The sequence below is a fragment of the Leptonychotes weddellii genome, chromosome 6 (assembly GCF_054177405.1).
Source record: "Leptonychotes weddellii isolate Sample4059 chromosome 6, ASM5417740v2, whole genome shotgun sequence".
NCBI classification, from domain to species: domain Eukaryota; kingdom Metazoa; phylum Chordata; class Mammalia; order Carnivora; family Phocidae; genus Leptonychotes; species Leptonychotes weddellii.
Window position 1 is genome coordinate 62,179,551 of NC_138374.1, and position 12,167 is coordinate 62,191,717.

The following is a 12,167-nucleotide window of genomic DNA, read 5'->3' on the forward strand; positions in this document are numbered from 1 at the left end:
ACTAAGTGCAATAAAGCATCCTTCCATATATGTCCGTATAAAATTCTACAAGTTATTTAAGAATGTAACTTTCAACAAAGGTGAAGGGTATAGGACTTGATCATTAATACTGACAAGAAATTATTCTAAGAGGGAAATATTACGGAGGAAATAATACACAAAGGGTCAGAAGGCCAGGCTCAAACCCTGGCTCTACGTTCTACCGTGGAACGGGGATAAAAACAGTACCTGCTGCAGTGCTGAGAGGATTAAATAAGAATGTACATAGTGTTTATAAATATAAAACTAGGGGAAAAACTCCTGTTCCTTATTTCTTCCCACAATTCCAAACTACAAACAGGGCAAAGGTAACAAGGAAAGGAAATTTATTTTTATTTGAAAAATATGGGGACACCTGGGTGGCTCAGTCTGTTAAGCATCTGCCTTCGGCTCAGGTCATGATCCCAGGGTCCTGGGATCGAGGCCCGCATCAGGCTCCTTGCTCGGCGGGGAGCGTGCTTCTCCCTCTGCCCGCCACTCCCCCTGCTTGTGCTTGCTCTCTCTCTGACAAATAAACGAAATCTTTAAAACAAAAAGAAAAAATAAAAAATATGTACATTTCAGTGTTCACTTCTTTTAAAAGTAAGATTATTTTTCCCCCAGGAAAACAGAGAAATGATCCGACGTCTGTGGTTATACATGCCTTTCAAGTAAAATGTAAAAATTGTGCTGGAAGAGAAAGTTGAAGGGGGCCTGGGAACAGCAAAGTCAGGCTGAGACCCCTGGTGCCTGGGTCACCCATGCTTGTCTCTGCTCCCAGGGCACTGGATTCCATTTGAGGGTGGTCCACACAGCACAGCGACTGCCAGTGCTGTGTTCAGACCTATGCGCTCCCACCAGCTGCTGCCTTTGGCTCTATAATTACTGGGGGTTCTGTCTTACGAGAATACACATACAGCTCACCAGAAGGTGTGCAGATTTAGACCCAAGCGGCATCAATCAGCCATCGGAATCCAAAAGCTATGGGAAGGTTTCTGAAAAGTGGCTTCTGCGTCTGTCCCCTGACTGGCTTGATATGGACAGCCCTGTGGCTGGAAAGGGAGCAAGTGATGGTATGATTAACAGACAGTGAGGCTCTGAAGAAATGGCTCGTTCTGGATCCTGGCACTTATCTAGGCCCTACTGTTGAGCAGAAGGGGGTTCTGGATTCAGAACATGAGCCCCTAGGTTACGACATGGTTAGCTGCAAATCCTGAATTTGTTCCTACATCTGTTCTTAGGACAGTGAGGGACTGGGGCAGGTTTCATAGGGTCCAGCTTCTACCTACTTGCCCAAGATGAGGAGGGAGAAGCGAGAGACACTTTGGGAGTTGCTACCCCGATAGAGAGGGCTTCTGTCACGTACCACAGCCAATAAAGCTAAGAGAAACAGCCGGAGTGCCGAGGAGCACAAGCAGTTGCCTTTGGGAATGATTAACTGGGGCGAGCGGCAGTGGCCCAGCCACTTTGGCACCTGTCAGCAGCTGCGGGACACTGATGTCAGCCCAGGGACGGCTGGCTCAAAGACTCATGCCACACATCTGCAACAGCACCTTTGTAATTCCAAACTATGAAAATAAGTACTACATGGGGGAAATAAATAGAAAATTGAAACATTTGAATAAAGTATGCTTAAAATCTCATAATATAGTGTTCATCCTCTGAAGCAAAGAACACAAGGTAATGGTTCCCACATATCAGGGAACTGGTAGAATGGAGAGGAGAATTCTTCCAAATGCTTAGTTCATGAAAACCTATATAATCTAGGAGAAAAGCATAATACAGGTCAGAGCTGGCTCAAATAAGGACTCAAACACTGCCATGAGCCTGATGCCACAGAGTGAAATGAGCCACCTAGGTCAAGAATATCAAGCAATTTCATAATAGAAATCTTGATTTGCATCTTCCATTGCCTAGAATCTGGGTCTCCCTGGGCCAGTGAGCATCACATGACTACAGGAGGGAAAGGGAAATGAAGATTTACATAATAACGTCCTATATGCTAGCAAATACTACAGATGTGGTTTCCTACCTGTAACTACTTAGCGTCTAAGACAAAGTTTCATCTAGAGCCTGCCTGCCTGGGCTCCTCCCTTTACAGCTGGGGGGCCTCAGGAAGGTGATGATTTCACTGTGTCTCAGTTTCCCCATCTGAGGAAAAGGAGTTACCATCCAATGAGGTAGAGAATGGTGTGCTGACAGATTTAAGAGAATAGGCTAATCAACCTAAAGCTCGCATACTAGTGCTTGGCATACAGCAAGCACTCCATATGTGTTGGCTATTTCTCACTTTCCTCACAGCACTCTTGTGAAGAAAATGAAACCCCGTAATTAGGTAACAGTGCCTTCAATTTAGAGAGGCGGCAATTCTGCAAAGACAAGCAATTACCTTGTGCAGAGTCACAGAAAGCGACAGAGGTAAAAGCCACTCTGTTCCCACTCTACAACGCTGGCCCTATTACCATTACTAGCCAAGGCCTACTACAAAATAAAGAAGTCACATACCCTCCAGTGAGTGAGATTTCCTTAAGGGAGTCAGATTGTGCTTAAAGGAAATCAGAGTGTGCTAATCTGGACATTTCATCTCAACTAAAAATTACTTATTGTCTTCCCAGTTACACAATAGTAAAGAACACTGCCGTCAGGCCATAAAAGCAACCAGCCAGCTTCTAGGGAGTTCGGTAGACCCAGAACTTTCCAAAGCAAGTCTTAAGCGAATTCCAGGGAAGAGGAAAGGGACAGGAAGGGAAAAGGAAGGGAGGGGATTGAAGGGTGAAAAGACCCAATGGAGAACCTCAAAACAAAAAAACCGTACACACGTATTTTGACCCTGAAGCATCTGCCATGACTTACTAAGCTGAGGGCAATAGCGCCCATCTTAATGAATGAGCTGGCCTAGTTCCAATACACACACAGCTCTGACATACACAGGCTCAAGGCCTGCAGGGCCCTTTCTGCCCTCTGGGAGACACCTGACAGGTCACAGGTCAGTCTTAAATAACTGGAAGCAAGACGTCAACGAGCAGATAAAATGGGCTTGCAATCTTGTTCCCTTCCTTCTTTCAGGCTTCACATTTTTAGAGGTTGTGTTTAATACAAGACATCAACCCAAGAGGTCAGAAAACCTGATTTCTGGGCCTAAGACGGGCCAGGGAATCCCCTCTCCGGACCGGGTCCTCCTTCGTCCGTCGGTCCCTCCCTCGCTCCCCCGGCACCCGCGGGGCCCGGAGCGGGTACCGGGGCTGCTCCGGGCCACTTGCCATCTTCTCTTCCACCCTTTCAACAGTTGCTAGGACTCCGGAGAGGCGGCCCTGGCCGCAGTAACATGCTGTCAGCTCTTTTCTCCATTCACCACCCTCCCCACGGTGGCTACGAGAGGAGGGCGCGCAGCGGCATGGGTGCGAGCGGCGGGAAGCGGCCCCGGCATGACACCTCGCGGCGCCGGCTCCCGCAGGAGCACACGCCGCACCGCGGCTGCCGGCGGCGAGGCCCGGGCGGCCCAGAATCTCGGCCCCGGAGCCAGCCGTTCCCACGGCCCCGCCGCCCCCGCGGCCCCGGGCGACCGGGACGCACGCCCGCCCGCCGCCGCCCACTCACCGCCGCACTCGACCGAGTACTGGTCTCCCCAGTCCCCGGACTGAGGGCTGCAGCCGCTGCCTGCCGGGGCCTCCTGCTGCTGCCGGTGCTGCAGCTCCTGCTTGAGCAGCGACAGCGGCGAGTAGTGCTCGGTGGCCACGGCGCCCGGGCACAGCCCGGCGGACAGGACCCCCAACAACAGCAGCAGTCCGGCGGCCACAGCGCCGCCCCAGCAGCAGTAGCAGCAGCAGCAGCCGGCAGGTGCCATCTTTCCTCAAGGCGCATGTGCGGCGGCCCTCGCCGCACGGTGCGGCCTCCCAGCCTTAACCCGCGGTGGGCAGGTGGGCCGTGGCAAGGGGGCGGGAAAGGGGTGTAGCGTTGCCTGCTGGGAGTTGTAGTCCCAGTTCGGCCAGCCGCGAGCCCCCTCTCCAGGACTGAGACTACGAATCCCAGTAAGCACCGCGAGGGACAGGCTTTCCGGTCTGGTTTCTGACGTCTTCCCCCGCCACTGAATCGGAAGTTCTCGGCTGCTGTTGCGAGGAAATGGGCACCGGTGGGAGGAGTGGGTTACGGCCAGGCAAGGGAAACACAGAAGGGGTGGCCGCGGGCAAGGGGAACACGGATGGGGTTGCAGCAACTCCTACTGCTGCCTCGGCCTCCTGCCAGTACAGGTGCATCGAATGCAACCAAGAGGCCAAGGAGTTGTACCGAGACTATAACCACGGAGTGCTGAAGATAACCATCTGCGTGAGTTGTCAGGTGTGGGGTGTCCTTGGGAAGAAAATAGCGCGTTGGGATTTGGGGACCATGAGAGGCAATGGGATCTGTTTATCAGCTCTTTAGGGCAGTAAAAACCAACGAGTCTCAGGGTCCTCTAGCATAGTGCTCAGTTCGATACTTGACATTCCTGTCCGGGATCAGTGCAGCCTTTACATGGTTACCTATAGTGTTAAAGAACTCACCACCCTATAGCGGTTTTCTCCTACCCGTCATGTTTGTTGGTGAGACCTAACGCGGCGAACGGATCCTCGAACGGAGATGGATGTAGACGTTGTGCTGAGAGACTTACAGATTGGATTATGTTGACATTCGGGTTCACGCCCAAACCCTTTAGTTCTTAGCCGTTCTCCCTTTCGTAGATGAATGTTATCATCCTTACGGTCCATACCCCGTATTAAATTTTCCTGGAATACTTTATTTCAGGTTTCATCCTTTGTGGTTATTAAATGTGCAGTATGTGTTGTGTGCAGAGCACTAAGCTTGACGTTGGTGATACAAAATCCAAAAATGATGAAGTAAAAATTTTGCTTTCAAGGTGTTCATAGTCTATAGAGAATGATTTAATGTTTCGAAGTCACAAAATCGCAGGTTCTTTTTGGGGTATTAGCAAAGAACCTGCCACATGATAGGCAGTCAATAGGTTTTTGTCCCATTTCTGTTCTCCTGATGATTTTCTAATAATAATCCTCCTTAGAAAAACATGGTCTGTAGTAATATATAAGGGAGTAGACAAAGTGTGAACGTGTACCTATTTAATCTGTTGTCAACTGATATAATCACTGTTCCTCTCTCAAGTGGTTTCCCTCACTTGGCAAAATGTCAACCCTGGTTAAATCCAACATGTTGTCTGATCTGTCTCCTCATCCTTGCAGCTGTACTTCAACTGAGGAAAAAAACACCTAAATTCATGACCACTAACCTCATGTAGCCCTTGATGCCATCTGGCCATCACATTACATTTCACTAATCCATTCACGTTTCCACTCTGATAAACCATCCTCACAAACCTTCTCTCTTCTTAGGTTTCCCACATATACTTCCCTGCTTTGATTAAAAAAAGAGAGAGAGAGAGAGAACTTCCACAAGCTTTGCAACCACATAAATCCAGTACTAGCACCCGTTATTCATACGCTCTTTCTTCCCTCCTTTTAGAATGGATGAACTGTCCGTATACCTGTCTAAAACCAGCATGCACTTATGCCCTAGATCCCATCCATCCTCTTCCATTTACTTAGGAACATCTCTGCAGCAATACTCTTCTGCTCTCCACTGGACCGTCCCCACCAATATATGTACCAGTCTTTCTTTAATTTAAAAAACACACACACTCTTCACCTCACTTCCTCCTTTTGCTCCTCCTCTTTTTTCCTTTCCCTTTGACAGCAAAGTCCTTTAAGAGATACTTATACTTGCTATCTTTATTTCCTTTCCTACTTTCTCTTGAAACTACTTCAGACCCACTTTCTTCCCACCCACCATTTCACTAGAAACTGTTCTTATGATCACGATCACTGACTTCTACTTTGCTAAATCCAATAGTCCATTCTCAGTGAACTGTCAGCAGCATTTGACCTTATTACTTCCCTCTGGAAACACTGTGTGCACTTGTCAGGACACCAGACTCTTCTAGTTTTCTCATCTTACTGACTATTCTTCTCAGTCTCATTTCTGGTTCTGCCTCACCTGCCTTGCCTCTTAACCATGGAGTACCCTAAGATCTTGGGCCTCTGTCTACACACTCTCCTTTGAAGAGCTCATTCTGGTTCATGGCTCTAAATTCCATCTAAACTTTGACAATTCCCAAATTTGAACCTCCAGCCTGAACCTCTTCCTTGAATTCCACAGTGTTCGCAAATGTCCAACTACCTACTTGATTTCTCCAGTTGGATTTTTGTAGTTAGGTCAGACTTTCACAGTTAATGGCAACTCGTCCATTTTAATTCCTAAGACCAAAAAACCTTGGAGTCAGCCTTGATTCCTCTTTCTCCCATATTCCTTATTCGTTTGCTTGGCAGATCCTGTTAGCTCTGTCTTCAGATTATGTTTAGAATCCACTGCTTTTCACCACCTCTACAACCATGACCCATGCTGTCATCATGTCTCACCTGGATGATTGTCCTAGCTCTTACCCCTGCACCTCTTCAGCCTCCTTACACGGCCGCCAAACTGTGGCTTTTAAAATTAAGTAGATTATATCATTCCTTTTCTCAAACCTTCCATTGTTTTTCCATCTCACTCAAGAGTTAAGGCCAAAATCCTTGCACTGGCTGCAAGGCCTATGTAGTCTCCTGGTACTCATCCCTTGCTCTTCTGCAGCGCCATTGCCTCCTGAATGTTCTTAAACCAGACAAGTTCCTCCCTCAGGGCCTCTGCACTATGCGTGGAATGCTCTTCTGTCAGATGTCTGAAATAGCTAATTCCCTCACCTCTTTCAATTATTGTTATTTTTAACATCTCAGAGAGGCCCAGTCTGACCACCCGATTACAAATTGTGATTCTCCCTCCTGAGTCTGGTATACCTTATCACCTCTCCCTGCTTTATCTTTCCCATAGCACCTATCATCTTTGAATATTCTATACAGTTGACTTGTTATTTATTGCCTGTCTCCTCCCACTGGAATATAAGCTACACAAGGAAAGAGTGTCTGTATAATGTATTCATTAATATAGCTGGCTCACCCAGGACAGTGCCTGACACAGAGTAAGTACACAAGAAATATTTGCTGAATGAATGAACCATTTCTAGGTTTTTAGATGTTCATATCCTTGGCCATTCTGGTGGCCTTGTGAGTTATATGGCATCTAAACTTAATGACTTCTGGACTGGCCCAATTAAATGATCTGTCTTCAAGATGACAACCACGTAGCTGTGAATATAGTCTTTTGTCCAGAGTAAAGCTGTAACTATCTCTGCAGTTTAGTTAGTGATCTTTAATGATATAAATTAATCTTTATTTTTTTTTTAATTATTGGCCTTAAACTAACAAAATCCTTTTCCTAATAGTCAGATGCTGGCTTCTCTAGAATTGTATTTGGAATATTGGATGGTGGTACAGTACGTTATGGTTCATAGTCATTCCCTGAGGACATAGAGTGTGTAATATCCTCATTTTTATCATGGTAATATATGCATAGTGGAATTATTTAGGAAAAATTATTTAGTTGATGCTAGACTCTGAAAATTAAATTGTAAAATAATTAATTTTTTAAAGGCTCTCCCAAGTCATGAGAGTAAAAAGTTTTTAGATGTCAGGCTATTTGTTCTGAAAAAATGGCCAAAGTTTCTATAAGCTGGTAACTCATTCATACTTTGGTCTCTTAGCTGCTGTATTTGGAGTCAGCAGCATACTCAGCCTGATCTCCTCCCTGTATTTCTCAGCCTAATCCCCCTTCTTTTCTCTTTGCTCGTCCTATTTTTCCACTGCCCTGCCTCCCCACTTGCCCCTCTGGGTTTCCCTAATTTTCCTCCATCTAATGGAAGCATGTCCCTTGCTTTTAGCCACTCCCTCTCCTTCAGCTTTTCACAGTTTATTATAATTATGTTTAAAGATATAGTACTTTTGATATCCTATAGTGCCTGGACTCTTTTATGTGCTCAGATATTTGATAAATTCATCATGGTAACAAAATAAGATTCCTTTAAGATTCTCCTAAATTTTAAGTCTGTTCAGTGCTACAGTATTCAGCTTCCACTTTTAGATGCTGGATGCAAAGATGAATAAGACACTACCCTGCCCTTGAGGAGCTTAAAGTCTAGGGGGTTCCACTTTCAAGATAGGTGTTTGCTGGGTTGCCTGGGTGGCTCAGGCAACCCAGCAAACACCGGTTAAGCGTCTGCCTTCAGCTCAGGTCATGATCTCAGACTCCTCCTTGCTCAGCGGGGAGCTCACTTCTTCCTCTGCTTGCTTCCTCCCTCTGCTTGGCCATGCTTTCTCTCTCTCTGACAAACAAATAAATACAATCTTTAAAAAAAAAGATACATGGGGCACCTGGGTGGCTCAGTTGGTTAAGCGACTGCCTTTGGCTCAGGTCATGATCCTGGAGTCACAGGATGGAGTCCCGCATCGGGCTCCCTGCTCGGCAGGGAGTCTGCTTCTCCCTCTGACCCTCCCCCCTCTCATGCTCTCTCTCTCTCTCATTCTCTCTCTCAAATAAATAAATAAAATCTTTAAAAAAAAAATACATGTTTGCTTATTGTGGAGCTAAAATGAAACAGATTTGAGAATCAGTGGGGAAGGGCAAGGCCCTGGAGATGATGGGGAGGAAGAAGCAAGAATATTCATGAAATATTGGCCAGTTTATATTCTAAAAGAGATGTGATTCACTAGAGAACTGGAGAACATAACAGCAGAAAGTCATTCATATCCATGGTGAGATAGAGGTGGTGGAAGTGTTTGAGTTTCCAGGGTGTGCATCGTCCCCATGCTGTAAGGATTTCCTAGAGGACAACTTTCTCTTTCAGGATATTTGTCTAGTAAGTAGTACATGGAATGGAACAGTTTTTCCAAAATCAGAAAACATATCTAAATGTAGCCATCTGCCACTAAGATGTTTTACTACATTTGTTTGTTTTGTGTGTGCGTGGTTTCCCTCCTTACATTCAAGGTGAAGGAAGCACTCAAAGGAAAAGCAAATAATAGAAGCAGAACAAGGAAAAATTAGGCTGAAGCTGATAGGGAGGGGACCAGCAGACTCTAATGAATTCTCGATGTTTATAAAATACTCAGAGTGCTAGGAAGGGAAGGCATAGCACGTGAAATAGCACATGAGGCCCGAAACTGCACCTTCTATTTGCACTCATGTCACCATGTGTTCATTCCACTAAAGCACTTACAGTAGCAGGCTTATTCGTCTTCCTCTTCTAAACTATAAGGTCCTGGAGGATAGAGACTTATGTCTCAAAGTAAATACCCAGCACCTTGGAAGTGCCTGGTCCATAGAAATGGCTAAGCAAAGAGAGCTGTTCTAATGAATGTTGTAGCCACTCCAAACACGTTGGTCAGTCAAGTGATTGTGGAGTGCCATGTCCGCAGGTACAGGTTCGGCCTCCCTCCTTCTAAAAATTGTCCAAATCCTGGCATAGACTTACAAGGTCTGAAGATGGGTTTTAGGGAACTTTTAAAGGACAGAGACAAGACCCTTGACCAGCCAGCAGTTTCATTTTACAATGAAGTAGCATCTCTGGTGCTGCAGTGGTTTGTAAGGAGGAAGTGTTTTCCACACGGGTAGCACAGGGAAGGTGTCTAGGAAACAGCTCTTTGTCATGAACATATGATTTCTGAATCTGCGGCTTCTGTTTAGACCCTGGCTTATTCTTTGCCCAGCTGAAAAACTGCAAAATTATTAACCTCTTATGCCTCAGTTTTATTAGGTGGATTTAAATTTCAAGTAATAGCACATCTCCCTTCATTGGTTCCCTTGATGACTCAAAACCATAGCCATTTCTTGTAAATGATATGAATGAAGTGGAGAAACTCTAAGTTGGAAGTGATTTTTTTCATTCCATTTGGAGTGCAGGGTTAATGCTTGTCTGCGCACTTCATTTTCTTCCCTAGGGCTTTGATGTAATTAAAAGGCCATCCCAGCATGTTTGCGTATCCATCACTTCTGGTTCCATTTTATCTTCTCAAAATTTCAAAATGTTCGAATTGTAGCCATTAGAATAGTAGCCTTGATTCAACTTTGTAACTAAAACTCTTTCAAATGTCACATTTCTGATGAGCTTGTTCTTGTACGCCTGTGTTTTATATGTTCTAATGGTGTTGGGATTTGGTAACATTGTAATCACATGTGTCCAAAAAAAGGGCAATTTCATAGGAGTCACGGAGAGCCTCTCTTCAGGTAACCTAGAACCAAGCTAACCAACCCACTTCCTTACATACAGCTCAGGATCTTCCAGTGTCTTCACTGTCACAGAGAAAGACCATTTTCTTTCCACAGTCTCGATGTTATCGGATGAAAAAAAAAAAACAAGTTTCTCTTAGTGTCTGCCACCCCTGGATTGTTGACACTGTGCCACACTCTACCTGCTTTTAGCTCTCAGAAACTTTGGGTGCGGGGGTTACTCCTCTGAACCCCTTTCTCCAAATCACGTTTCAAAAAACCACAAAGTTGGTGGCCGTCTAGCCAACAGGGAACAATTTCTCAATAAAAGTACATTATAAATTTATTTATTTATCTTATAACTCTTACAAATTGAAAGTAGACTTTTCTGGGATACTTTTCTGCCTCATATCAGTCTTTAAATCAAATGTCTTTTTAGCTTCTTACATATGAGATTAAAAGATTACTATCTCTCGGGGCGCCTGGGTGGCTCAGTTGGTTGAGCGACTGCCTTCGGCTCAGGTCATGATCCTGGAGTCCCTGGATCGAGTCCCGCATCGGGCTCCCTGCTCGGCGAGGAGCCTGCTTCTCCCTCTGACCCTCCCCCCTCTCATGTACTCTCTCTCTCTCTCATTCTCGCTCTCTCAAATAAATAATCTTTAAAAAATAAATAAATAAATAAATAAATAAATAAATAAATAAATAAATAAAATCTTAAAAAAAAAAAAAAAAAAAAGATTACTATCTCTCTGTTAAAAGGATTTAAGTTCCCTGGTTAGCTTTCTGTAAAAGACCAACCCTAAAGGCCCTCGTTGGCAACCCTGTCAGGACCCCTCTAACTCTTGAGAGCTTTTTCTATATCTTCACTTAATAAACTTCTATCGCTTTACTTAAAAAAAAAAAAAGATTACTGTCTCTCACCTAGACAATTATAGTCATTTCTGAAACCATGGCTTCTATAGGTGAACATTTTGTGTCTGAAGAAAAGTTAATTTAAATAAATGCTAAGTTGTCCTTATTGCCATACAAGTCCAAAATAGACTCTGCTAGTTTGAAATCCTTTAAGATTTCAGAATGTATAAATTTGCTTGTTCTAACATTATCTCACATTATTTCAGAAATCCTGCCAGAAACCTGTAGACAAATATATTGAGTATGATCCTGTTATCATCTTGATTAACGCTATTTTATGCAAAGCCCAGGCCTACAGACATATTCTTTTCAATACTAAAATAAATGTAAGTTGTAATAATTTTTTTACTTTCTAATTTTACTTGATGATGCTTTTGCACTTTTAAAGAACAATAATTTTGACCAGAATTAAAAAACATTATTTTTAAAAGAAATTCGAGGGGTGCTGGGTGGCTCAGTTGGTTGGGTGTCTGCCTTCAGCTCAGGTTGTGATCCTGAGGTCCTGGGATCAAGCCCCTCATTGGGCTCCCTGCTCAGTGAGGGGCCTGCTTCTCCCTCTCCCTCTGCTGCTCCCCTTGCTTGTGCTTTCTCTCGCTCGCTCTCCAGCTCTCTGTCAAATCAATAAATAAAATCTTTAAAGAAGAGAAGAAAAGAAAAAGAAATTCTAACGAGGATGGGTCTTTTATCTCAAGAATGTAAAAAAAAAAAAAGAATGTAAGTTTCTAGAAATAACAATCATTAATAAACAAGGTTCACAATGTTCAGGGAGTATTTAAGAATATGGTCACTTGGAGGAAACTGACAAGCCATAATCTGGATTGCCTTTTAGTAGGTTACCTTTTAAAAAAGACATCGATTATTTCTTTTTTTTTTTTTTAAGATTTTATTTATTTATTTGAGAGAGAGAGAATGAGAGACAGAGAGCATGAGAGGGAGGAGGGTCAGAGGGAGAAGCAGACTCCCTGCCAAGCAGGGAGCCCGATGCGGGACTCGATCCTGGGACTCCAGGATCATGACCTGAGCCGAAGGCAGTCGCTTAACCAACTGAGCCACCCAGG

General features: G+C 44.6%; 2 protein-coding genes across 2 annotated transcripts in view; one reads left to right on the forward strand and one right to left on the reverse strand.

Annotated features, from left to right (window-relative positions):
* The window catches only part of TTC13 (tetratricopeptide repeat domain 13), a 74,624-nt gene extending 70,681 nt beyond the window's left edge, over positions 1-3,943 (reverse strand). Inside the window, exon 1 of the mRNA XM_081823163.1 lies at positions 3,616-3,943. Within this exon, the coding sequence (XP_081679289.1) occupies positions 3,616-3,862 (247 nt within the window). The 5' untranslated portion in view covers positions 3,863-3,943. The remainder of the gene's footprint in view (positions 1-3,615) is intronic.
* Positions 3,944-4,100: 157 nt separating this feature from the next.
* Positions 4,101-12,167, forward strand: part of ARV1 (ARV1 fatty acid homeostasis modulator) — a 15,426-nt gene continuing 7,359 nt past the window's right edge. The window contains exons 1-2 of the mRNA XM_081823164.1: positions 4,101-4,341; positions 11,316-11,435. Of these exons, the coding sequence (XP_081679290.1) occupies positions 4,138-4,341; positions 11,316-11,435 (324 nt within the window). The 5' untranslated portion in view covers positions 4,101-4,137. The remainder of the gene's footprint in view (positions 4,342-11,315; positions 11,436-12,167) is intronic.